We start from the raw sequence: 26,762 nt of genomic DNA on the forward strand, positions 1-26,762 counted from the left end.
ACATTAGCTCACGTTAATATTTACAAAATAATGTTGGGATAATGGCATTCTCTTGCTCAAAAGAGAATGTCCCTATTTGTTCCTATTTGCCAAATTCCAATGCTATAAAATGTTGAGCCAGCCCAACTAAACACATGGTAATTATCATGCACTTGTCTGAATTACAGCTTTATGTGTACGTGTTATTTCCATTACTATAGACTGTCTTAGAGCACTAAAACAATTCCACAGTCCACCTTCTCTGCTCCAAAACTCAGGTTTCTTTGTGCAACAAAATGTGTTAAAATTTACTAAAGTATGCTGTTTTGACATGTTTATTCATTGTAAAAATTTTTTTGAGAAACTTTTACTGCCAAATATTATATTAGTGGAAAAACGGAACTTGTCTTTATAATAGAACCGTAAATTGATCTTAGAGCGCCTGTAAGAGGTTATAAGAGCTTACTTACTATTTAACTTCCGTGTAATTTGCCCAGAAAGCAGATATCCCAGGTCCACCAGAATAATTTTCTCTGCTTTCTACTGCCTTTATCGTTTCTGTTTTTGAACAAAGGTTCCTCACCTATGAGAGTGCTAAGGATCCTTATAATTGTATTATCTTCATGTATATTTTTAAAAAATTTTAATTGTAGTAAAATACACAGAACACAAAATTTACCATCTTAACCATTTTTAAGTGCCTACTTCAGTGGTATTAAGTACATTCATATTGTTGTACAACTATCACCACCTGTACAACTCTTTTCATCTTGTAAAACTGAAACATTAAATGTTAAACAGTTCTCCCCACTCCCCTCTTTCCCTCGTCCCTAGACATCACTATTCTACTTTCTGTCTCTATGATTTCGAGTACTCTAAGTATGTCATAAACATAGAATCATACAATATTCATCTTTTTGTGACTGGCTTATTTCACTTAACATAATATTCTCATGGTCAATCCACTGTAGTATATGTCAGAATTCCCTTCCTTTTTTAAGGATGACTGATATGGAGAGTTACTTCTGTCACTTTCCTATTTGTTTTCTATATGCCTTGTGGTTCTTTTGCCCCTATTTTCTGCATTAGTGTCTTCTTTGTGCTTAGCTGATTTTTGTGTTGTGAAACATTTAAATTCATCTCTCACTTACTTTTTAAAAAAAATTTATTGATTTATTTATCTTTGGCTGCGTTGGGTCTTCATTGCTGTGAACTGGCTTTCTCTAGTTGTGGGAAGCAGGAGCTACTCTTCGTTGCGGTGCACAGGCTTCTCATTGCGGTGGCTTCTCCTGTTCCAGAGCACAGGGCTCTAGGCACGTGGGCTTCAGTAGTTGTGGCGCGTGGGCTCAGTAGTTGTGGCTTGCAGGCTCTAGAGCACAGGCTCAGTAGTTGTGGCACACAGGCTTAGTTGCTACGCAGCATGTGGGATCTCCCTGGCTCAGGGCTCGAACCCATGTCCCCTGCACAGCAGGCAGATTCTTAACCATGGTGCCACCAGGAAAGCCCCTCTCATTTACTTTTATATATTGGGTTGGCCAAAAGGTTCGTTCAGTTTTTTCCATAAGATGGCTCTAGTAGCACTTAGCTGTCTTTAACTTCATTTGAAACAATTTTGTTAGACTGTCTATGACAGCTGTCATATCAGCATGCAATTAAAAAAAGACATCACAGTTGGTGAATTTTTGTGTAGCCATTTTAATATTGAAGATGGAAGAGGAAAAGCAACATTTTTGGCATATTATGTTTTATTATTTCAGAAAGGTAAAAACACAACCGAAATGCAAAAAAAGATTTGTGCAGTGTATGGAGAAGGTGCTGTGACATGTCAAAAGCAGTTTGCACAGTTTCGTGGTGGAGAGTTCTCGCTGGACGATGCTCCACTGTCGGATAGACCATATGAAGTTGATAGCGATAAAATCGAGACGTTGAGAACAATCAACATTATACCACGCGGGAGGTAGATGACATACTCAGAATATCCAAATCAAGTGCTGAAAATCATTTGCACCAGCTTGGTTATGTGAATCGCTTTGATGTTCGGGTTCCACATAAGTTAAGCGAAAAAACCTTCTTAACTGTATTTCCACAGGTGATTCTCCTCTACTTAAATGTAATGAAAACGTTCCGTTTTTTAAAACAAATTGTGACAGGCAATGAAAAGAGGATACTGTACAATAATGTGGAACAGAAGAGATAGTGGGGCAAGCGAAATAAACCACCACCAACCACACCAAAAGCTGGTCTTCATCTGAAGAAGGTGATATTGTGTATATGGTGGGATTGGAAGGGAGTTGTCTATTATGAGCTCCCTCCAAAAAACCAAACGATTAATTCCAACAAGTACTGCTCCCACTTAGACCAACGGAAAGCAGCACTCGACGAAAAGAGTCCAGAATTAGTCAACAGAATACGCATAATCTTCCATCAGGATAATGCAAGACTACATGTTTCTTTGATGACCAGGCAAAAACTGTACAGCTTGGCTGGGAAGTTCTGATTCATCCGTTGTATTCACCAGACATTGCATCTGCGGATTTCCATTTATTTTGGTCTTTACAAAATTATCTTAATGAAAAAATTTCAATTCCCTGGAAGACTGGAGAAGGCACCTGGAACAGTTCTTCGCTCCAAAAAATAAAAAGTTGTGGGAAGATGGAATTATGAAGTTGCCTGAAAAATGGCAGAAGGTAGTGGAACAAAATGGTGTATATGTTATTCAATAAAGTTCTTGGTGAAAATGAAAAATGGGTCTTTTATTTTCACTTAAAAACTGAAGGCACTTTTTGGTCAACCCAAAAAGTGTATACCTATTTTCTTTGTGTTAACAAGGGGATTACTTTCGATACCATAAAACTACAATACTCTAATTTGGACTTGTACCAGTTTAACTCCAATAACATGTAAAAACTCTGCTCCTGGGCTTCCCTGGTGTCGCAGTCGTTAAGAATCTGCCTGCCAATGCAGGGAACACGGGTTCGAGCCGTGGTCCGGGAAGATCCCACATGCCACGGAGCAACTAAGCCCATGCGCCACAACTACTGAGCCTGTGCTCTAGAGCCCTCGAGCCACAACTACTGAGTCCGCGTGTACAACTACTGAAGCCCGCGTGCCTAGAGCCCGTGCTCCGCAACAAGAGAATCCACTGCAATGAGAACCCCGCGCACTGCAAGGAAGAGTAGGCCCCCCTCACCACAACTAGAGAGAGCCCGCGCGCAGCAATGAAGACCCAATGCAGCCAAAAATAAATAAATTAAATTAAATTAAAAGAAAAAAAAAAAACTCTGCTCCTTTACATCTCTGTCCTACTTCTTTCAGTTGCTGATGTCACCAAATTACATCTTTGTACAATTACATCGTTTGTATGTTTCAAAATGTAAAACTAATAATTTTTTAAAGTGCATTTGTCTCTTAAATCATGTAGAAAAACAAAATGGGGAGTTACAAACCAGTTACAATAATACCAGCTTTTAGACTAGTAATTGCTTTTTAAAAAATTTATTAGTCTCAAAATCATGTAGAAAAAGGGGAGTCACAAGCCACTGTTGTAACAATTCTAGCTTTTATAACTGCCTGTGTATTTACCTTTACTGAGCTCTCCATTTCTCCACATGGCTTCAAGCCACTGTTGAGTGTCCCTTCCTTTCAATCTGAAAGACTCCATTTAGCACTTCTTTCAGTGCAACTCTAGTAGTAACAAATAGCTTCAGCTTTTGTTTATCTGGAAATGTCTCTCATTTCTGAAGGACAATTTTGCCAGATATAGGATTCCTGGTTGATAGCTTTTTTTTTTAGCACTTTGAATATATCAGCCCAGTGTTTTCTGGCCTCTAAAGTTTCCACTGAGAAATCTGCTGGAAATCTTACTGACGATTTCTTGTATGTGATGAGCCACTTCCCTCTTGCTGATTTAAAGATTCTCTGGCTTTCAACAGTTAGGTTATAGTGTGTCTGGGTGTGGGTCTCCTTGAGTTCATCCTACTTGGAGTTCACTGAGTTTCTTGGATGTTTGTATACATGTCTTTCATCAAATTTGGGAACTTTTCAGCCACTAACTCTTCAAATACTCTGTCTGTCCCTCTCTCCCTCTTCTCCTTCCCATGATGCACATGTTGGTCTGTGTGACAATGTCCCACAGGTCCCTTAAGCTCTGTTCATTCTTCTTCAATCTTTTAACTTTCTGTTACTCAGACTCAACAATTTCCATTGTCCTAGCTTCAAGTTCAGAGTCTTCTTCTTCAGGAAAGGTTCAAATCTGCCTTTGAATCTCTCTAATGAATTTTTCATTTTAGTTATTGTATTTTCCAGCTCCGGACTTTCTTTTTTGGTTTCTTTTTAGATTTTCTATCTCCTTATTGATATTTCTGTTTTGTTCATATAGTTTTTTTGACTTTCTCCATGTCTTCTTTTAGCTTTGAGCCTCTTTAAGACAGCTGTTTTTAACTCTTTGTCTAGTATATCTGCCATCAGATCTTTTTCAGGGACAGTTCCTGTCAGTTTTTTTTTTTTCCTATGAATGAGCTATACCTTCCTGTTTCTTCTTTTTTTTTGCTGGAAAGTAGTCATTTGAATCTAAAAATGTGGTACCTCTGGAAATCAGATTCTTCTCCTTCCCCAACATTTGCTGTTTTTTTTTGTTTCTGTTTTTGTTGATTGTTGTACGTTGTCTCTGAGCCAAAATCAGCCTGAGGCACAAACTTAAAATCCTCTCAGGTCTTTTCTGAGTCTGCATGTTTCTCTGGATATGCATGGTGACTTTTTAATTTCCCTCAGATCTGTGGTTGCTTTGAATGCCTTAAGTTTTTAACGTATGGCTCCCCAAAGGTGAAAAGAGAGAAATGAAGCAGGGGGGAAAAGAGCTGCTGGCCCTTTAAATCCTCTGGAGGTCACTTCAGCCAGAAGCGGAGAGGCTTGCAACAAAGTGGAGAGGAACAATAACAATGGCTGCCCACCTCTTTCCCCCCAGATCTGAAGTAGCCATCAACAATCAGAGCACAGATCCCTGATACGTGGAGGACAGGGACCTGTTTGCCCACCCTGGCTCCCACAAGGTGCATGCAAGCTGCTTCTGGGATGCATGCACAGCTGGATGTCTCAGTGCTGGGAGGCGGGGGATGAGTAGCCCCTGCTCCCTAACTAAGAGGTGAAATTGACTGAAATTAACCACAATTTACTATCCAAGCCTTCCCCTGGAAGCTGCAAAGCTTCAAGAGATTCCAGAGACCCAAAATAGTTACATAAGATAGATTGTGCCACTATATTGTTGTACAGGTGGGGAGACAGATTCCTAGTGTCTCCTACTCTACTATCTTCCCAGAATCTTCTCCATCTGTATTTATTTTAAAATACTTTATCTCTTTGATTAAATAGGTAACCAAGTATTACTTTTCAGGTACGCAAAACCATCTCTTAATCAAGTGACCAAATCTCTGACAACTCTGTAATCTTTCCTTCCCAAGATTAGATACTAAATTTAGAAAAAATAAAATAAAAATTCTAGGCTACCTCTCACCATGTGTATTAGATAGCTCAACATTTTTATAAGAGCTGCATGGGAAGACTTACCAAATCAACAAAGATGCTCAGCATTTTCTAGGTTAGGTTTGTATACATAAAATATTATTAATATAAATATTTCAGAAAATGTATGCTTTATGGGAGGTCCCAGAGATTTGTCAATGACTTTGCTGTCTGTTTTTACCCTTAGGGAAAACATTCATCAAGCCCGTATCAAGTACCCCTATGGAGAACTGTGTTCTACTATTGGTTAATGTAAGAAATTAACTACAGCCTTTCAGGCTCATTATCAAACAGGCCTTTGCTTCTTGATGACCAGAAGGCTCCTGGAAAGGACTGTACGAGGAACACTGAACTAATGACACCTCAAAAAACACACTCTTGAGTACAGGCTTCTGAGCTGACACTGCTGACGTTGAACAATGGACTGAGTCAATATTCCTAAGGCTTTTTCAATCCAGAAGCTGATATACATCATAAAAGCAGACTCACCCAAAACCCAGCATGATAAGAATTACTAGGACTGAATGAACTGAATTAAATGAAATTTAATTGTGTCTATTTGTTTGGAATACTACTGGTATTATACATATATTTTTAATGTTCCATCCTTCTATACTTAATGAACATATGAAGTCCTTTTCTTTCTCTTCTTAAGCTATCTCTACTCTCAATTTAGTAAATTATGCTTTTCTAGACTGAAATATAACATCTTAAAATGATTATCTGCTTCTCACTGACCCATTCAGAATTTAGAAATAGTTTTACTGAGTTTTACTTTTCAGGAATATTGTAATTTTCATTGGTTCAATAAGAACGTACACTCCTTTTCACCAGAATATAACTACACAAATCAATTGTGCAACCAAAGCCATACCTGGACTGTCTTATGTGAGGATGATTTTCATTCAATCAGTTATGACAAGCCTGCTGCTAACAAATACACACAGAGCCAATTCCTACATTGTGCCACCAGGGAACTGGCCTAGTGCCTGACTTACAAGGTCTCAGCATCACAGGTGGCAAGGTCATTTAGTAGTAGCCAAAAACCTTGGCAAATCTGAAAACCCTCAAGAAGAAAGAAAATCACCCAAATTTATAGGTACTGCAGGTGAAATTCGGTGGAAAATGTACTGGGCTTGGTTTCCTGGCCTTGGGATAGAAGAAGAAATAATATTTAAAAAAATCCAATCTAAGATTCCTTATGAAAACTTCTGGACAGAAATCAATTCTGTGGCCTTAGTAGCTGCATAGTTGCTCAATTTTATAAGGCTCTGGATTTTCAGAGCAAACTCAAGGAAGTCTATATGCCTAATTAACACTCTGACTGCACCTAAATATTAGGGCCAACCCTACGAGACCAAACTTTCTTTTAAAAGAACATACATTTGGAAATTATCAGAAGAGGAGACTACCAGAAAATTTATCCAACACTTAGAAATAAGCCAAAAATAGTCAGTGGCACATCTTTTTAATATCTACGTGGGGAAAGGCCATCCAAGGATTGTTCAGCAGAATGTACTTAGTTCATACCATTGTTTACTACTGATTAAAAGTCACAGACTTAGTCAACTTGCTTCCTAACTTGACGAGCTTTTTTTCTAGTAAAGATGCAAACAAGGAAGTATCACTGAAGAGAATGGCTTGAGCAGTTGGAGAATTTCCTTCTCTCACACGTCTCTGCTCCCACTTCCTTCTAGAGATGGAACAAAACCATCTCAGACTGATTTCAACCTACAGCCTACAGCAAAAATGGCCTCTGACCTCTGTTTTCCTGCTTCAAAGCCCAAAGAGTAGCAGGTTGTTTTTGTGTAAATAATTACCATTCTAAATAGGCTAACAATACTTGTCATTTTGAAGGGTAGGAAAAAATGCTATTAACTTAAAAGAAAGACTTACCAAATTTTTATTGTTTATATGGAATAATCTCAGAGATGGACAAAAAAACTAGAGTAAATCTCCATAATTTCTAGGATTACAAGAAAGATATATGTACACACACACACATATATAACATTATGTATTAAGAATATTTATCCAACAGTAAAACCAAATCCATAGGGCTTCCCTGGTGGCGCAGTGGTTAAGAATCCACCTGCTAATGCAGGGGACACAGGTTCGAGCCCTGGTCCGGGAAGATCCCACATGCCGTGGAGCAACTAAGCCCGTGCACCACAACTACTGAGCCTGTGCTCTAGAGCCCGCGAGCCACAACTACAGAGCCCACGTGCCACAACTACTGAAGCCCACACGCCTAGAGCCTGTGCTCCGCAACAAGAGAAGCCACAGCAATGAGAAGCCTGCGCACCACAACGAAGAGTAGCCCCCGCTCGCCACAACTAGAGAAAGCCTGTGTGCAGCAACAAAGACCAAAAATAAATAAATAAATAAATAAATTTAAAAAACAAAACTAAACTAAATCCATAGACTATCAATGTACTTTACAGTATAATGTTACAGAATTTAACAGCAAGCATTTTAAAGTCCAAAAGAGACAAAAGAATAAAAATAAGCACAAGCAATGGAATATATCAGATAAAACTGTAATAAAAAAATAGCACTTTGTACACAAACAAACATTACTATCTGACCTGCACCACAACAGTACCGTCGGCTACCTGGTAGGAATATCCCTACTACCGAATGAGGATGTAAAGTCACAAAGCAGTTAAGTAACTTGCAAACATAATTACCAAGCTGATAAGTAGGACAAGCACTCAAACCCAAGTCTTCTCACTCCAAGTTTTGTGCTCTGCCTAGTAGGCTTAATTGTGGAACATGAGGTAAGGAAAGCTTGAGGAATACGACACTACCTACTCGATAGTACTTTTAACTCAAGCTCTCACCCTCCCATATCCCCGAGTTGCTGCCAAGACCCTCAAAGTCCCCATCTGTATGACGTTATCAATCAGCTGATGAATTGTGCCTAGGCGGTGCTACCACAGACGCAGCCTTCCTCAGTACCCTGACATAAGCAGACTGGGGTCTCCGCTCTACAGTAAATTACAACCTGCTCGGGGAAACAACTCTAATGTGACACTATTCAGAGTACATTAACAAGGGTGCACGACGCGCTAAAGGTGAGTGTAGACTGGGAGGAATCCCATGGACTATTAGGTCGGAGCTAGAAACAACAGAGGTACAGACAGCAAGACGGATGGATCAGAAACAGTCCTTAGGGGAAAAGTAAAACTGAATGAGATCTAATACAACAGGTACACATTTAAAAATACATGTATACAAAACAATGATGGCTATTTTGCAAACATAGACAGAGATACTGATTAAAGACACTGGAAAGGCTGCCTAAGGATAGAGGGGAGTGGAACGGAAATGAGTAGGAAGTGAAAAGAAACAAAGCAAGGGCTTTGCTGGAATGGAATATAATGCAGCTCTTAAAACTAATGCAACTGATCTCGGGACTTCCCTGGCGGTCCAGTGGTTAGGACTCTGAGCTTCCACTGCAGGGGGCACGGGTTTGATCCCTGGCTGGGGAACTAAAATCCCGCATATGGCATGGCCAAAAAACCAAAACAAAACCTTATACAACTGATCTATATGGACCGACATGTCAAAGTAATCAAGATAATTTTTAAGTGACAAAAGCAAGACAGAGCATGGTATGTATACTATCCCATTTCTGAATACACATGTCTGAGCGTATACACGTGTATGTTCAATATGCAAAAGAAAGCACACCAAACCAAAAGCAGTGGTAATCTCAGGTCCAGAACAGCGGGGGAAGACGGCTTTCCATCTCCAAACCTCTGAATAATTTTACAATTTAAGTTTGTAAAAAGAACATTTTATAAACTCTGCTGTTAGATAGGGGTAGGTTCAAACACCAACTGTGATTTTGGGCAAGCTACTTAACCTTAGATTTCTCACCTATTAAATAGAGAAAACTACAGTACGCAAATTCACAGGGGGTTTTAAGAATTAAGAGAGACAACAGGCAGCTGCTCCATCTCCTGCTACTGCCTTGTCCTCGATCGGAGATGGGGACGCGCTTCCTGCTGCTGCTGCTGGGCCTCTCCTTGCTGCTGGGCCTCCTGCAAGCTCTAGAATGTTTCCAGTGTCACCGAGTCAACGCCAGCGGGGTTTGTGAGAGCGGGGAAAGCTTCTGCCAAACTCAAGACAGCCAGCAGTGCTTCCTGAGGAAGGTCTACGCAGGTGACAGGTTCCTGTATGGATACCAGGGCTGTGGGGACCTGTGTCTCCCCATGTCTTTCTTCAGACAAAATGCTCGAGTGGATTTTGTGTGCTGCAGTGACTCATCTTTCTGTAACAAGCTTTAGAGACTTGGCCCTTCTTTGCCCTGTTCCACTGTTCATTCAGCCCTTTCCTAGACTCCTGCTGCCTCAGAAGACTGGGCCATCTTTCCCCAGCACCGTCCCAGCCCCGACACCTACTCAGCTACAGGTGTTGATGTTTCAACACCTTAACCCACCAGATAGATGCCTTCTCCTTCCCACCACCCTTGGTGCTCTTTCTTTCTCAGATTCCTATCTCCTTCCCTTTGTCTCGGCTTTCTCTTCCCTCCCCCAACACCCCCATCATTGGCCGGCATATAGCAAGCTCTGCCTTCCTGTCTTCAACAATTATTTCCTGATTGTTAAACTCTCTAATTAGGTGCTGATGATATATAACAGTGAATAAGGTAGACCTGACCCCTGCCCTCCATATGTCTTCAGTTTAGTGGTTCCTTTACTGCCAGTCTGACCAGGGTCACGAGAGCTGCAGCATCTTGCCCCCCTCTTATTCATGGAACTTAGGGTTGGGAGGGATTCCTTCACCACCACCCTCATTTGACACACACACACACACACACACACACACGTGAGTGCTCTTTCTCAGTCTTTCCCCCTTTCCACTGTTTAGCTTTTTTCCTAATAAATCACATATTTTAAAAAAAAAAAAAAAAGAGAGACAACAAATGCAACACTCCTAGCACAGAGCTCCCTCCATTCTCCTACGTAATAGCCTGCAATTAAAATTAAGGATGGGTGATAATGAGAAATGCAATAGGAATTCAGAGAAGGAAAAGATCATGGAAAATCAGAGTACCTATGGAAAATCTAAAGAAGAGGCTGGGACTTGAGCTGAGTTTTTTAAAAAATGGTAAAATATTAGTAACAGAGAGTCAGGGGTTCGGGGGAGAAGGTATTACCAAAATAAAATAAATAATCAGAATAAATACACAGGAAGAAGAAAGAGAGGTATAAACCTATGTCCCAGTGCCAACCACAAAATGAATGCACGATAAATATCTGGTACATCGATGAAAAAGGGTGCACACTAGGGAACAGGAAACAAGACTGCATACGTAGAATAGCTCATATTTTAGAGATCCTTGAAATCAAAACGAAGACTGGATTTCACACAGTTGTAGGGCAAGGCTTCTAGAGCTGGAGTTACCTGCAAAGCCACATTCTAAGAAGATAAGGCGGCCGTAAGCCAATTGACAGCATACAGAGTAATCAATCAGCTACCCGCATAAAAATATAGTTACACACACACACACACACACACAGAGGACACGACGTATATGACACACACAGCAGCATCGCCACAGACGGAAACGAGACGGGACCTGAACTCAGGAGGGAGGTCACAAGAGCTGGAGTAGGCATCCAGTTAACACTCGTAGTACAAACAAACAAGCGCTGAATGAATTCTCAACAACACTTACGGAGTAAGAGCCCAGTCTCCCACGTGCTAACTCACCTGGTCCTCTTGAAACAAAATGCCTTTCTGGGCATTTATTCGTTTAAATAGATCCCCTCCTTCACAGTAATCCATCACTATGTAGAGAGAGCCATTTTCTACAAAATATAAACGTTACAGTCCATTTTTGAAAATGTACATCAAAAGCATAGCTACATTAAAGGTACCTAAAGGTTTACTAAAAAGCAGCAATTAATTAAATACATTCCACTAAACTAAAAACAGAACCACAGCCAGAAGAATTGAAGTGCAAAGTCAAGGTTTACTGGTCATACAGACTGTGCGGTAACGGGTTAGCAGGCAACTCCATCATGAGTGACTTTTCTGCCAAGAATACACCATCCCATTATCCACACTGACATAAACATCTCTGCAATATGGACAAAATGCAGACAGATATAGTTGCTTTCATTTAATATATATTTCCTTAAACGTCAACTATAAAAATCCCATTTTTCCACTCATTTGTCAGAGATGGGTAAGCTTGGTTTTTAGCTGACCATTACTTTCCAGCTTTATTTCATCCACTTGATTACCTGTGAAACAAACACAGTAACAGACGCTGCGATGAACTGTCAGGACTCAGCAGCGAGACAGTCTCTACTCCCCTGGAGCTCTCTTTGTAGTGATGTATAATCTGTGAACGAACATGAAGATGGGGCACTTCCCTAATCACCTGTATGCCTCAGTCCACAGGATAAAAGACTTCCATGACCCTTCCTGGGGTAGATAGGACGAGAAGAACACTTCCAATCCTTCTCTCCGTCCTCACTCTTCCACAGGACTAAGACCACACTGCCTCTTCCCAGGTAAGGAAGAGCGGCCAATATCACCTATCACAGCTCAAGGAACAGCCTTCCCAGGGTGCACTTCCCGTGCTGCCTTGTGCTGATGGCCTTGCTCTGGCACCTTGGGTGGTGGTCTTGTTACTCGAAGTGCTCACATGCACCTTGGATACACTGCTTCCAATGTGCCTGGGGTTGGGAACCTACATGAATGAGCTGATTAAGAATCTGTATAACTCTTTACAATTGATGCAAAAAGATCATCCAAATATACATGTGAGAAATCACTGTGAGAAGAAAAAACCCCAAAAAACCGTACAATCTACTACTTATGAAAAACATGCATAGAATGTCACCATTTACATAGCATGAGAAACAAAAAGCAAAAAAAAAAGTACCGTGTGCTATGATTTATGTATGCTTATTAACGCTTAGAACATTTCTGGAGGGAAACTCAAGATAGTGGTAACAGTGGGTACCTCCAGGAGGGAAGAACAGGTGACTCAAAAATAGAAACAGAAGGCAAATCTTTTACTGTTATGTAACCTTTGAATTCTGTACCATCTGCATGTAGCAAAAATTAAATAAAACCATTACAACATTTTTTTAAAAAGGTGTGTGTGTCTGTGTGTGAGAGACACAGACAGACAGACACAGAGACAGAGAAGGTTAAACAGGACCTGAGAAAGGAAATGGAGAAGCAATCCTGAAGAAAAATATCTGAGCTCTGTTATATTTTTTGCTGTTTACACATTTATCATTTGTTTTGGGATAAATACTAGTTAAAATGTAAGGTTAAAAGAATAGTCTTTTCTGCTTGAGGGAAATACTAATCTGTTTTGTATTCCTTCGATCATTCAAGCATCTGAGTGCCAACTATGTTCCAGGCACTTTGCACAAGATGCCAGGGATACAGAAATATAAGACACCACCCCTATCACCAATGGGCTCGCAGTACTGAAGAAACACCCTCCAAAAAACCCAAAATAATGAGCACCTAGAAACTGCTTGAAATTGAGGCAAAAAGACTGTAAGGCAAGGGACAAAGCCTCAAGGCATGTTAGAAAACGACCGAGAGTTTAAGAGAGGACACGAACCACGACCACTCAGCGAAGCACGCACTGCTGGCCCACTAACCCTGTAATTCTAACACTTTGCTCCCTTCGTCGCCTCTCACTTGAGAAGCTGAAAAAAATCCCAGATGCCCTAATTCCCAGTCTCCCCTACAGTTAGAGGTGGTCACTGACCCCGTTTCGGTCACTGAGATCTAAGAGGAAGTCTGACCAGTGGCTTCTGAGAAAGCACTGGCTCGTCTGGTCACAGGAACAGACAAGAGCAGAGCTGCCGGCGCTGCCCTTGCCCCTTCTTTTGGCATCTTTTGGATGCAGGCGCTGCCTGGAGTTGCAAAGCGTCTTCTCAGGACAAGGCGACAGCATTAGGCTTAAAAACGTGCCTATTAAGGATGTCACAGTAGAAATCAGACAGAGCCTAACCCTACCATATACCCCTATACACAGGACCACTCATCTTTAAGACTTCCTGTCAGGTGAGATCATTAAATGTCTTTCTCCCTTAAGCCAGTACTGGCCAGATTTTCTGTACCTGCAGCAAAAAGCAATCCAAATTTAGCCTCAAAGAAAAGCTTTCTTCAAGTACATAGAGAAGTTAGATTTTGGCAACACCAATGGGGAACAAGGTGAATGCCAACACAAGCTCCATAAGTAAGACTGAAAAGCTTCCATTAAAGATATACAAACTACTTTTGCAACAGTTAAGAAGTAAAACAAACTTATGAGGTTAAAAAAACATAGATTGTAGGAAAATACAAACAAAAGAATGAAAGCAATTAGAAGGTGATAGCTAGAGACAACTAAAAACAGAGAGCAATATATGAATAACAGTAGAGAAAACAAAACTGTGTAACACAGATACCCCAATATACAGTGACACAACACTTTCTCAATGATAAGATCAAATTTTTAAAAATTTAAAAATGTTAGGAATATAGACAAAAAGTGTCTAATTATAATATTTAATATAATCTAATTATACATTTATATACCTGGAAATACTGTTTTCTCCCCACTCTCCAGTTTTACAAAACAATTTTATCCTAATATTTCACATCTGTCATCAATATAAATGTCTTTTATTGATTCACCTATGTTTTCCCGATACACATGATCTTCATTTCCTTTTAAGCTAACTGAAAGAGAGCACTTTTAAAATCTGTTTATGTTGTCAGTGGAATTTTTTCTATGTCCTAATTCCCATACGTGTAATATTGGGACTTTAAAAAAATCATCCTAGAGAGTTCATATGCATGATTGTCACAACATAACCATACTGCCTTTTAAGTGACTTTAGAAGACTTATAACAGTATCTAATATCTGCAATTATGACATCAGTATTAAATTTCTTTGATGCCTCTTTTTAAAACCGATTCTGCCTGAGGGCCTCTATAAGCACTCAAAACTAACTCAGTGAAGTTTTCTCCCCAAACCCACTTTGTTATTTAATGTATTTTAAAATTTGAGAGCACATCCTGTAATACAAGAGATTTTATAAGAAAGAATTCATCTGCAAGCTAAGACAACTTTATGACAAACAAACTTTGGAATATTTTTCCTTATTTTAAGGTATATATGGATATTTTTAAAATAGTGAAATGAAAACTTTCCTGAAACAAAGAAAAACTAGAATCTGCAGGCAGAAAGGGTACAAAATGTTCCAAGAGAGACAGAATCAGAATTATTAATACTAAACCATATTCTGGTGAATTTCAATTCTAAAGAAAGAATCCTTCGAGCACTGAGGAAAGATAAAGTAAATTACCTTCAAGAGGAGAAGCTTTATGCTGAACTCAAACTTTTCTACAGAAACATTCAATGCCAGAAGACATAATGTGCTTGTAAGGGAAAAGGGGTCATCAAAGATACTTATTCACGTATAAAAGCATCAGTTAGACACTCTCAGAAATGCAAACAGTAACTGCATTGAGGGAATACAGCATCCATAAGCTCAACATGAAAAAAAATTGATGAAATCCAGAAAAGTTGGAGATAAATTCAAGTATCTCTGGAAAGGGGTATCTAAGTTATAAAAGAACTAACAATAAGAATTGAATCTGTCTAAATACAGAACCAAGACCAAAAAACTCTAAGAACTATAACTTCAGAACAAAAGATAATTATTAAATATTTTTACCCTGTCAAGATGAACAAAAATCAGTGGGGAGGAACTGTAAAGACGCTAATTTCCTCACCTTTCATGGCAGACATTCAAAATAACATCAAAATTTTCACTTTTTTAACCAACTTGCTTATTTTTAAAAATTGAGAGATTTAAAATGTTCACATATGTAAGGTATTTTTAATCATTTTAGAGAAAAATTAAATATTTGTGTTTCAGAGCTCCCAGAAGCTCTATGAGAAACTAAGAGGTCCAAAGAGCTACATGATTAAAATGAGAAGATGGCTCAGGTGAGGCAGAAACAGGGACCAAATTCCATACCAAATGTATAGAATCACCAGATGAAACTACATCTTATAAATCTGAGAATGAACTTACAGGCCAGGGTTGGAGAGCTTGTGAGAAAAAGGAACTCTCATGCCCTTTAGTCTAAGAACTCCACTCCTAAAAGACTGCCACAGTACACAGACACCTGTACAAGGACGTCCAGTGCAACACTACCTGTAACAGTGAAACACTAAATACAACCTAAGTATCCATAACAGAAAAGAGGCTAAACAAATTGCGATACAGCCATAAAGTGCATCCAGTGGAAAACACTGCAGATGTTACAAGAAAGTTGTAAAAAATGGGGTGCATCAATACACAGTGACATGGAAAGATACCCATGAGAGACAAAGTGAAAAGAACTAGATGCAGACATACATAGATACGATCCCACTTGTTTTTAAACATCAAAGGCTACACACATATGCTTGTTCCACACAGGCACAGAAAATACAGTAAGGAATCAACGTGGAATTATTCACATTGCTTACCCCTAGGGAATGAGAATGAGTGGGAGGAACAGAGAGCTTGGGGTTCATGCATGTCTGCACTCCTGAGTATGTTTACCATGACCGTTTACTCCTTTAAAACTAAACGCCAGTAATAATATAACCTTATTTAAAGAACATGCTATCCCTTTTGAATCATTCAGATGTTTCTAGGTGAAGCATTCAACATAAATACAAAACGTCTGATAGAATATGTGTTGACATACATTCAAACCTTTTACCTTGAAATAGTAAAATCTTGGTGATGAAAGAAGAAAGAAACTAAAAGACAGATGCTAAGGGAAAGATAAATAAAGGAAATTCAAGGTCCTGAGAAAGAAGAGATGGTTAACATTGTACTCTTTCACATGAGCTATAAAGCCTCATTTCACTGCCATCATAAAATAAATAAACTGAGTACTTTATGGCATAAGGTGTTAATGATCCATATACTTTTTAAAAGTATGTTCTACTTTAATAGATACCAAGTTTATTTGGGAACAAGGATACTTTAATTCAGCTGCTTAAACTGGTATGTAATGCGACACTGAAATGGTCATTTAAACTATCTTTTACTTTCAATCTAGATTATCTTTCTATTTTGCAACCGACACAGATTTACGATAATGGGAATGACTTCAATAAACCACCTTTTCCTGCCTTTACAGAAGCTTTGTCTTATCTTAGTTCCTGCATTACCAAATATGATGGTAGATATTTCCAAAACAGCAATACTTTATAATATTTTAAGAACCTGAGAACACTCTCAAGCAGGATACTTTCTAAAATCAGAACATTTTCTCAGTGGCAGTGATGGTAGCACTTAAAAGAAGTTTAAAAAGGTGTAAATGACTGTTCCTCCTATGTCTAAAATGCATGTGTACTGAAGCAGAAATGATATACTTTTCTTCCTGAGAATAATTCACAAAAAGATCCTTAAAAGGGAAGTATACAACAGTTGTCATAAGGCTTAGGAGTTCTTTTGAGCGCTCTTGCAAAATTTATCTGACCTTCAAATGATTCTCTATACTGGACAATATTTGGATGCTTCATGTTTGCCAGCACGGCAACTTCTCTCCTTGATTCTTCCCTTTCTTTACTGGACATCTTAAATAGAAGGAAAAAAGAAAATAGTAAATTAAGTAAATAAACAACATAAAAGTCCATCAAAAAGAGAGTGGTTAAAAATAATGCTACCGGGACTTCCCTGGTGGCGCAGTGGATAAGACTCCGTGCTCCCAATGCAGGGGGCCTGGGTTCAAACCCTGCTCAGGGAGCTAGATGCCACATGCATGCCGCAACTAAGGAGCCCGCAAGCTGCAACTAAGGAGCCCGCAAGCTGCAACTAAGGAGCCCGCCTGCCGCAACTAAGACCTGGTGCAACCAAATAAATAAATAAATATTTAAAAAATAATAATAATGCTACCAATGAAGCACAGCCCAAATACTAAAACATAGCTAGAAGTTAAAAAGAATAAGTTGAAAGCACAAATATAACAAAAACATTTTAAGATGTTCAAACCAGATTAAGTCACAGAACAGTAGGTGAGGTATCTTTTTTAAACACATAAACATGAGCACACATCACAGAAAAAAATCTGAAAGGATTTACAGACTCTTCTGAAATTAGTGGTTCTCTCTGCGATTATGGCAGTCTTTCACTTTAGGTCATGCATTGCCATATATTTTTTTATTCTCTCTTGTAACCAGACTTCTACTTGGATGACCAAACAAAAAATATACTTACGCTTGAGATGTTAATTTCTTTGATAACATACTGTCTGCCATCTTCTATAGATTTAACAAGAATGGCTTTTCCGAATGAACCTTCTCCAATCTTCTGTACTCTAACATACTTCTCCATGGTTCTTTTTCTAAGGCATCTTAACAGATAGGCTAGATATAAAAAAAAAAGAGTAACAGTTAATAGAAATAAAGCATGTCACCTATAACAATTATAATATTTAATTCAAATTCTATTCCTCAGAGATTTGCTTACTTAAAAAAAAGATATATAAAATCTTTACTGAAGGTTAAATAAACTTTACCTCAGTTTTAGTCATGCAACCTAGAGATAGCTAAAAAGAGAAAACCAGTGACATTTCAATCTTATAAGAATACTTTGGAAAGTCAAATACTGTACATACTTAATGGAGGAAGAAGCAAACCTTTTCATACATGAACTAATTAATTAGCAGCATTACTTTACTACCTGCAATAAGAATACAAGCTTAGCAAGACTATTTCCCAAAGTTGTTTAAATAATACTCTCTTAGACATTTAAGCTGTTTACAGTGTTTTGCTATTATAAAAGAACTTCAGATTAAATTTCTGTACATACATTTTTATGTACTTATTATAAAGATTTCCACAGTACACACTGTGAGTTCAAAGAATATGCACATGTTAAAGCTTTCAAACACACTGCTTGTCTTACAGAAACGCCTACTAGCTTGCATTCTGACCAGCAGTGAATAAAAGTGCCTGTTCCTACGTACTCTTTTGACAGTGGTTATTATTTATTAAAATCTTTCAGAGGCAATAAAGGGTAGTAGTCAAAGAGCACTAAAACCTTAGAGTCAGACAGCCTGGGTTTAAATCCTGGCTTTAGCACTTATTTGCTATTTGACCTTGGACAAGTTACTTATCTTTAAGTGGCACAGTTTGTTCATCTGTACAATGTGGACAACAGGACCTGCTTATAGAGCTGCGGGGAGGATTAGCCAATTTCATTAATGTCTGGAGAACAGTGCCCTACACACAGTGAGCACTGTGCCACAATCTGTTCTTATTGTTATTCATTATGTTGGATGGGGGGAAGTAGTGTCTCGCTTTTTTTTGTAAGTTCCTTTGCTTACCAATGAATCTGAAAAATTCTTCCACATTTCTGAACTATTGTATTTCTTCTCTTTTGAACTATTCATTCAGGTTCTTTGTCCATTTTCTACTGGGACAGTCTTCTTTATTGTTTTTTAATTGAAGTATAGTTGATTACAATACTGTGTAAATTTCAGGTGCACAACAAAGTATTCCAAATACATGTATACATATTTTCAGATTCTCTTCCATTATAGGTGTTTACATGATTAGGAATATAGTTCCCTGTCCTATACAGTAGGTCCTTGTTGTTTATCTATTTTGTATACAGTAGTTTGTATCTGCTAATCCCAAACTCTTAATTTGTCCCTGTCACCCCTGTTTCCCCTTTGGTAACCACAGTTTTGTTTTCTATGTCTGTGAGTCTATTTCTGTTTCGTCAGTAAGTTCATTTGTATCATTTTTTTAGATTCCACATAAGTGATATCTTATGATATTTGTCTCTGTCTGACTTACTTCACTTAGAATGATAATCTCTAGGTCCATCCATGTTGCTGCAAATGGCATTATTTCATTCTTTTTTATGGCTGAGTAATATTCCATTGTATATATGTACCGCATCTTATTTATCCATTCCTCTGTCGATGGACACTTAAGTTACTTCCATGTCTTGGCTATTATAAACAGTGCTGCTATAAACATTGCATCCTCTTTATAGTTACTAGTTGCTTGTTACAGTGATCTGAATTTCTATCAATAATCTTTCTTAACTCCTTCAGCATTTTTATTACCTCCTTTTCTAAATCAGGGTCTGGTAGACTGGAGAGGTCTGTTTCATTGTTCCTTCAGGGGATTTCTCTTGTTCTTTTACTTGGGAGTAGTTCCTCTGCTTTTTCATTTTAGTTAAATTCCTTTGACTCTAAGAATTTAGGAGAAACTGTTATCTATCGTGGATTCTTAACCTCTGCACCACCAGGGAAGCCCCATAGATGTATTTCTGATGTACTTGTGGGAGGAAGTGAGTTCCACATCTCTCTACTCCACCATCTTCAAGTTCATCTTCTTTTCATTAGTTTGTAAAAGCTTCTTAATGACGATGTTAGCCCTTCTCCAGCATGAATTTTTTTTGCTTATATGCCATTTGTCTTCAATTTTATTGAAATACAAAAGTTTATTTTGATATGAACAAATTTATTAATGTTTTCCTTATATTTCTGCCATCAGTATCACACTTAGAAACTTACTGTACCAAATAACCGTAAGATACTTGATTAAGGTTGTTAATTTCATCAAGAGTAACTTCAGGAGAGTGGTGGAGACAGAAGCGAGAGTACAATAGGTTAGGTAGTGAAAATTTAAAAAAGGGAAGGGAAGGGGAGGAGGATAGATGGAGGGAGAGGTAGGGAGAGAAAAAGTATCCCAAAAGCAACCTCTAGCACTGCCTACTGGCAAGATCACACATACTGTGAAGATACACGAATTCAGTTTGTTAATCAAAAAATAATAAATATTTAATTTGGGGGGGGTGGCCAAGATGGCAGAGTAAGAAGACCCTGAGCTCACCTCCTCCCACAAACACACCAAAAGTACAACTATTTAAAGAGCAGCTACCTATAAGAACAACCAGAAGAACAGCAGAAAAGATTTTCTGCAACTGAAGATACAAAGAAGGAACCACAATGGGATGGGTAGGAGTGGTGGAGACCCAGGATAGACAAGACCCACAGCCATGGGCAGGTGACCCACAAATAGGAGGATAATCACAAATGCAGAGGTCCTCCCCGAGAAGCAAGGAGTTCAAGCCCCACATGAGGCTCCCCAGCCCAGGGCTCCTGCACCAGGTTGATGAGCCCCCAGAATACCTGGCTTTGAAGGCCAGCAGAGCTTGCATACAAGAGAGCCAGAGCGCTGTAGAAAAAAAAGACTCTACTCTTAGAGGGCGCACACAAAATCTCACCCACTCGTGAGATACAGCTCTGAGAGGCAGTAATTTGAAAGAAGCCTATATCAAACCCACTTGCTAATCTTGGAGAGCCCCCCGTAGAGGCAGGAGGGCCACTGGGACTCCCCTGGGGATACAGACTCTCACAGCAGCCATTTTTGGAAGTCTGTTCTTCCATGAAGACACTGATGGTGCAAAAGCCATTTTGGAGTCCTCCCTCTAGCCTGTTAGCGACAGGAGCTTACCCAACCACTAACCAGATGGCAACAGCCCTGGAGGCCACCCCCTGGGGAACTGTAGTCAGCTACGCTAGTACCCAGCCCCACCCACCAGTGGCAGCCACCACAGGAGGCAGGACCTGACAATCAACCAGGCCACAGGGCAGCCCCACCAAAAAAGGGCCCACAAAAGGGACACTCCTAGAGCACATAGCTCTTGTGACCAAAGAGGAGTGTGCCACTGGGCCCCATAGGACAACTCCTACACAAAGCCACTTGTCCAAGATTGGGAAACACAACCGACCTACCTAATTCACAGAAATAAAGATAGATAATTCAGTAAAATGAGGAGACAGAGGAATACATACCATAGGAAGAAACAAGACAAAACCCCAGAAGGACTAAGCAAAAAGGACATAAGCAATCTACCCAATAAAGAGTTCAAGGTCATGATCATACAGATGCTCAATAAATTCAGGAGAAAAATGGATGAACACTCTTAGAAGTTTGACAAGGAGTTAAAGAACAGAAGGAAAAAACCCAACAAATATGAAGAATACAATCACTGAAATAAAAAATACACTAAAAGGAATAAACAGTAGATTAGATGATACAGAGGAACAGATCAGCAAACTGGAAGACAGAGTAGTTGAAATCACCCAGCTGAAGAGAAAAAAGAAAAAATAATTTTTAAAAATGAAGATAGTTTAAGAGACCGCTAAGACAACATCCAATGTGTAACATTAGCATTATAAGGGGTCCCAGGAGGAGAAGAGACAGAGAAAGGGGAAGAGAACTTATTTGAAGAAATAATAGCTGAACATTTCCCTAACCTGGGAAAGAAAACATATCCAGGTCCAAGAAATACAGAGAGTCCCCAACAAGATAAACCCAAAGAGGTCCACAGCAAGAAACATTAAAATGAAAATGGCAAAAATTAAAGATTAAGACAGAACCTTAAAAGCAGCAAAAGAAGGCTTTTCCCTGGTTGAGCAGTGGTTAAGAGTCCACCTGCCAATGCAGGGGACATGGGTTTGAGCCCTGGTCCGGGAGGATCCCACATGCTGCAGAGTGACTGGGCCCGTGTGCCACAACTACTGAGCCTGCGCTCTAGAGCCCGCAAGCCACAACTACTGAAGCTCGTGCACCTGGAGCCCATGCTCCACAACAGGAGAAGCCATCGCAAAGAGAGGTCCACGTACTGCAAAGAAGAGTGGCCCCTGCTCGCCGCAACTAGAAAAAACCCGTGCACAGCAATGAAGACCCAACACAGCCAAAAATAAATAAATATTTTTTAAAAAAGCAGCAAAAGAAAAGCAACTAGTGGGGCTTCCCTGGTGGCGCAGTGGTTGAGAATCTGCCTGCCAATGCAGGGGACACGGGTTCGAGCCCTGGTCTGGGAAGATCCCACATGCCACGGAGCAACTGGGCCCGTGAGCCACAATTACTGAGCCTGCGCGTCTGGAGCCTGTGCTCCGCAACAAGAGAGGCCGCGATGGTGAGAGGCCTGTGCACCGCGATGAGGAGTGGTCCCCACTTGCCGCAACTAGAGAAAGCCCTAGCACAGAAACGAAGACTCAACACAGTCATAAAATAAATAAATAAAATAAATAAAAAAAAAAAAAAAAAGAAAAGCAACTAGTTATGGGACTTCCCTCGTTGTCCAGTGGTTAAGACTTCACCTTCCAATGCAGAGGGTGTGGGTTTGATCCCTGGTCAGGGAGTTAAGATCCCACATGCCTTGCAGCCAAATAAACCAAAACATAAAACAGAAGCAATGTTGTAACAAATTCAATAAAGACTTTAAAAAATGGTCCATATCAAAAAAATCTTAAAAAAAAAAAAAAAAGGAAAGGCAACTAGTTATGTACAAGAGAACTTCCAAAAGATCATCAGCTGATCTTTGCAGGCCAGAAGGGAGTAGCATAATACATTCAAAATGATGAAAGGAAAAAGCCTATAACCCAAAATACTCTACCTGGCAAGGCTATCATTCAGATCTGAAGGAGAGATAAAAAGTTTTACAGAAAAGAAAAACTGAAAAGAGTTCAGTACCACTAAACTGGCTTTACAAGAAATGTACAAAGACTTCTCTAAGTGGAAAAGAAAAGACCATAACTAGAAATATGAAAATTACAAAAGGAAAAATCTTACTGGTAAAGGCAAACATACTGTAAAAGTAGTAAATAAACCACTTATAAAGCTAACAGGAAGGTTAAAAAAGAAAAGTTGTAAAATCATCTATATCCACAATAAGTAGTTAAGGGATACATAAACAAAAAGATGCAAAAAAATGAAGACAAAAACATTCAATTTGGGGGGGTAGGGAGAAAAAACACAAAATTGTGAGAATGCATTAGGACTTAAGAGATCATTAACTTAAAATAATCACAGTACATACATACACACACACACATACGTGTGTGTGTGTATATAGAGAGAGAGAGAAGGAGAGAGAGAGAAGAGAGAGGGAGGGAGGGAGGGAGAGAGAGAGAGACAGTGGTGAGAGAGAGACAGTGGGGAGAGAGGGTTAGGGAGGGAAGGGGCTTGTTATATATGAACTTCATGGTAACCACAAACCAAACGTATAATAGATAGATATACAAAAAAGAGAAAGGCATCCAAACGTAACACTAAAGATAGCCATCAAGGGAATTCCCTGGCAGTCCAGTGGTTAGGACTCGGCACCTTCACTGCCATGGGCCCAGGTTCGATCCCTGGTCGGGGAAGTAAGGTTGCACAAGGCACATTGCGCAGCCAAAAAAAAAAAGATAGCCATCAAATCACAAGGGAAGAGAGCAAACTAAAAACAAAAAGAACTTAAAAAAGAATGAGAAAACAATTAACAAAAGAGCAATAAGTACACACCTATCAATAATTACTTTAAATGTAAATGGACTAAATGCTCCAATCAAAAGACACAGCATGTATGCTGCCTTACAAGAGACTCACTTCAGAGCTAAGACACACACAGGCTGAAAGTGAGAGGATGAAAAAAGGTATTCCATGCAAAGGGAAACGGAAAGAAAGCTGGTGTAGCAATACTTACAGCAGACAAGACTCTAAAACAAAGACTGTAACAAGAGACAAAGTGCTAACACATATATATGGAATCTAAGGGGAAAAAAAAAGGTCATGAAGAACCTAGTGGTAAGACGGGAATAAAGACACAGACCTACTAGAGAATGGACTTGAGGATATGGGGAGGGGGAAGGGTAAGCTGGGACAAAGTGAGAGAGTGGCGTGGACATATATACACTACCAAACATAAAATAGATAGCTACTGGGAAGCAGCCGCATAGCACAGGGAGATCAGCTCGGGGCTTTGTGATCACCTAGAGGGGTGGGATAGGGAGGGTGAGAGGGAGGGAGATGCAAGAGGGAAGAGATATGGGAACATATGTATGTGTATAACTGATTCACTTTGTTATAAAGGAGAAACTAACACATCACTGTAAAACAATTATACTCCAACAAAGATGTTAAAAAAAAAGAGACAAAGAATAACAATAGACAAGATAAAGGGGTCAATCTAACAAGAAGACATAACAATTGTCAATATATATGCACCCAACATAGGAGCACCTAAATACCTAAAGCAAATATTAACAAACATGAAGGAAGAAATTGACAGAAACACGATAACAGTAGGCAAATTTAACACCCCACTTACATCAATGGACAGATTATCCAGAGAGAAAATCAATAAGGAAACAATGGCCTTAAATGACACATTAGATCACATGGACTTAAAGAGATATATATAGAACGTTCTATCCAAAAGCAGAACACACATTCTTCAAGCACACATGGAACATTCTCCAAGATACATCATACGCTAGGTCACAAGTCTCAATAAATTTAAGAAGAGTGAAATCATATCAAGCATCTTTTCTGATCACAACAGAGATTAGAAATCAATTACAAGAAGAAAACTGCAAAAAAGTAAAAAATGCAGCTATGTTACTAAACAACAAATACATCACTAAAGAAATTAAACACGAAATCAAAAAATACCTGGAGACAAATGAAAACAAAAACACAATGATCCAAAATCCGTGAGACACAGCAAAAGCAGTTCTAAGAGGGAAGTTTACAGCAATACAAGACTATCTCAGGAAACAAGAAATCTCAAATAAACCATCTAACCTTACACCAAAAGAAACTACGAAAAGAACAAAACCCAAAGTTAGTAGAAGGAAAAAACAGAGTTCACAGCAAAAATAAATGAAATAGAGACTAAAAAAAAATAGAAAAGATCAATGAAACTAAGAGTTGGATCTTTGAAAAAATAAAGAAAATTGCTAAACCTCTACCCAGACTTATGAATAGAGAGAAAAATATATAAAATCTGAAATGAAAGAGAAGTTACAATGATACCACAGAAACACAAAAGATCATAAGTGATTACTGTACATAATTATATACCAATAAAATAGACAACTTAAAAGAAATGGATAAATTTCTAGAAACATACAATCTCCCAAGACTGAAACAGGAAGGAAAAAGAGTATGAAAAGACTGCTCACCAATAATTAAATTGAATCACTAATCAAAAAACTCCCAACAAACAGAAGTCCACAACCAGGCAGCTTCACAGGTGAATTCTACAAAACATTTAAGGAAGAGTTAATACCTATCCTTCTCAAGCTACTCAAAGAAAACTGAAGAGGAAGGAACACTTCTGAACTCATTCTACAAGGCCAACATCACCTGATACCAAAACCAGACAAAGATACCACAAAAAAGGAAAATATCACTTTAAGGGTCAATATCACTGATGAACACAGATGCAAAAATCCTCAACAAAATATAAGCAAACCAAATTCAACAATACATTAAAAGAATCATATACCATGATCAGGTGGGACTTAACTCAGGGATGCAAGGATGGTGAGATATCTGCCAATCAACCAATATGATACACCATATGAAGAAATTTGAAGAATAAAAACCATACGATCATCTCAATAGATGAAGAAAAAGCTTTTGACAGGATTCAACATCCATCTATAAAAACTCTCAGCAAAATGGGTATAGAGGGAACATACCTCAACATAATAAAAGTCATATATGAACCTACATCCAACAGCATACTCAACAGTGAAAAGCTGAAAGTATTTGCTTTATGATCAGGAACAAGACAAGGATGCCAAATACTGCCATTTTTATTCGACATAGTATTGCAAGTCAAATCAAAGCAACTGGTAGCTTTGCTAGCCAAAGCAATCATACAAGAAGAAGAAATAAAAGGATTCCAAGTTGGAAAGGAAGAAGTAAAACTGTCACTGTTTGCATATGACATGATACTAGAAATACCTGATATATAGAAAATCCTACAGACACCACCAAAAAGCTATTAAAACTAATAAATGAATAGAGTAAACGTGCAGGATACAAAATGAATATACGGATATCTATTGCATTTCTATACACTAACAATGAACTATCAGAGAAATTAAGAAAAAAATCTCATTTACAACTGTGGCAAAAAGAATAAAATACTTAGGAATAAATATGACTAAGGAGGTATCAATAAAAGACCTATATTTAGAAAACTGTATGACAATGATGAAAGAAACTGAAGATGACACAAACAAATGGAAAGATATACTGTGCTCATGGATTGGAAGACTCAATATTGTAAAAATGACCATCCTCCCGAAGGCAATCTACAGATTCAATACAATCCCTATCAAAATACCAATGGCATTTTTCAAAGAACTAGAACAAATAATTCTAAAATTTGTATGGAAATATAAAATGCCCCAA

General features: G+C 38.8%; 1 protein-coding gene across 8 annotated transcripts in view; it reads right to left on the bottom strand.

Moving 5' to 3' along the window:
- The window catches only part of NEK1 (NIMA related kinase 1), a 232,585-nt gene that overhangs the window by 179,905 nt on the left and 25,918 nt on the right, over nt 1–26,762 (bottom strand). For all 8 annotated transcript variants that reach the window (XM_082402100.1, XM_082402099.1, XM_082402098.1 and 5 more), the window contains exons 2-4: nt 17,761–17,909; nt 17,024–17,120; nt 11,221–11,318 (exon numbers count right to left, since the gene is read on the bottom strand). In XM_082402100.1, the coding sequence (XP_082258226.1) occupies nt 11,221–11,318; nt 17,024–17,120; nt 17,761–17,877 (312 nt within the window). In that variant the 5' untranslated portion in view covers nt 17,878–17,909. The remainder of the gene's footprint in view (nt 1–11,220; nt 11,319–17,023; nt 17,121–17,760; nt 17,910–26,762) is intronic.

This window comes from Balaenoptera borealis (assembly GCF_965194805.1).
Source record: "Balaenoptera borealis genome assembly, chromosome: 8".
NCBI lineage: Eukaryota > Metazoa > Chordata > Mammalia > Artiodactyla > Balaenopteridae > Balaenoptera > Balaenoptera borealis.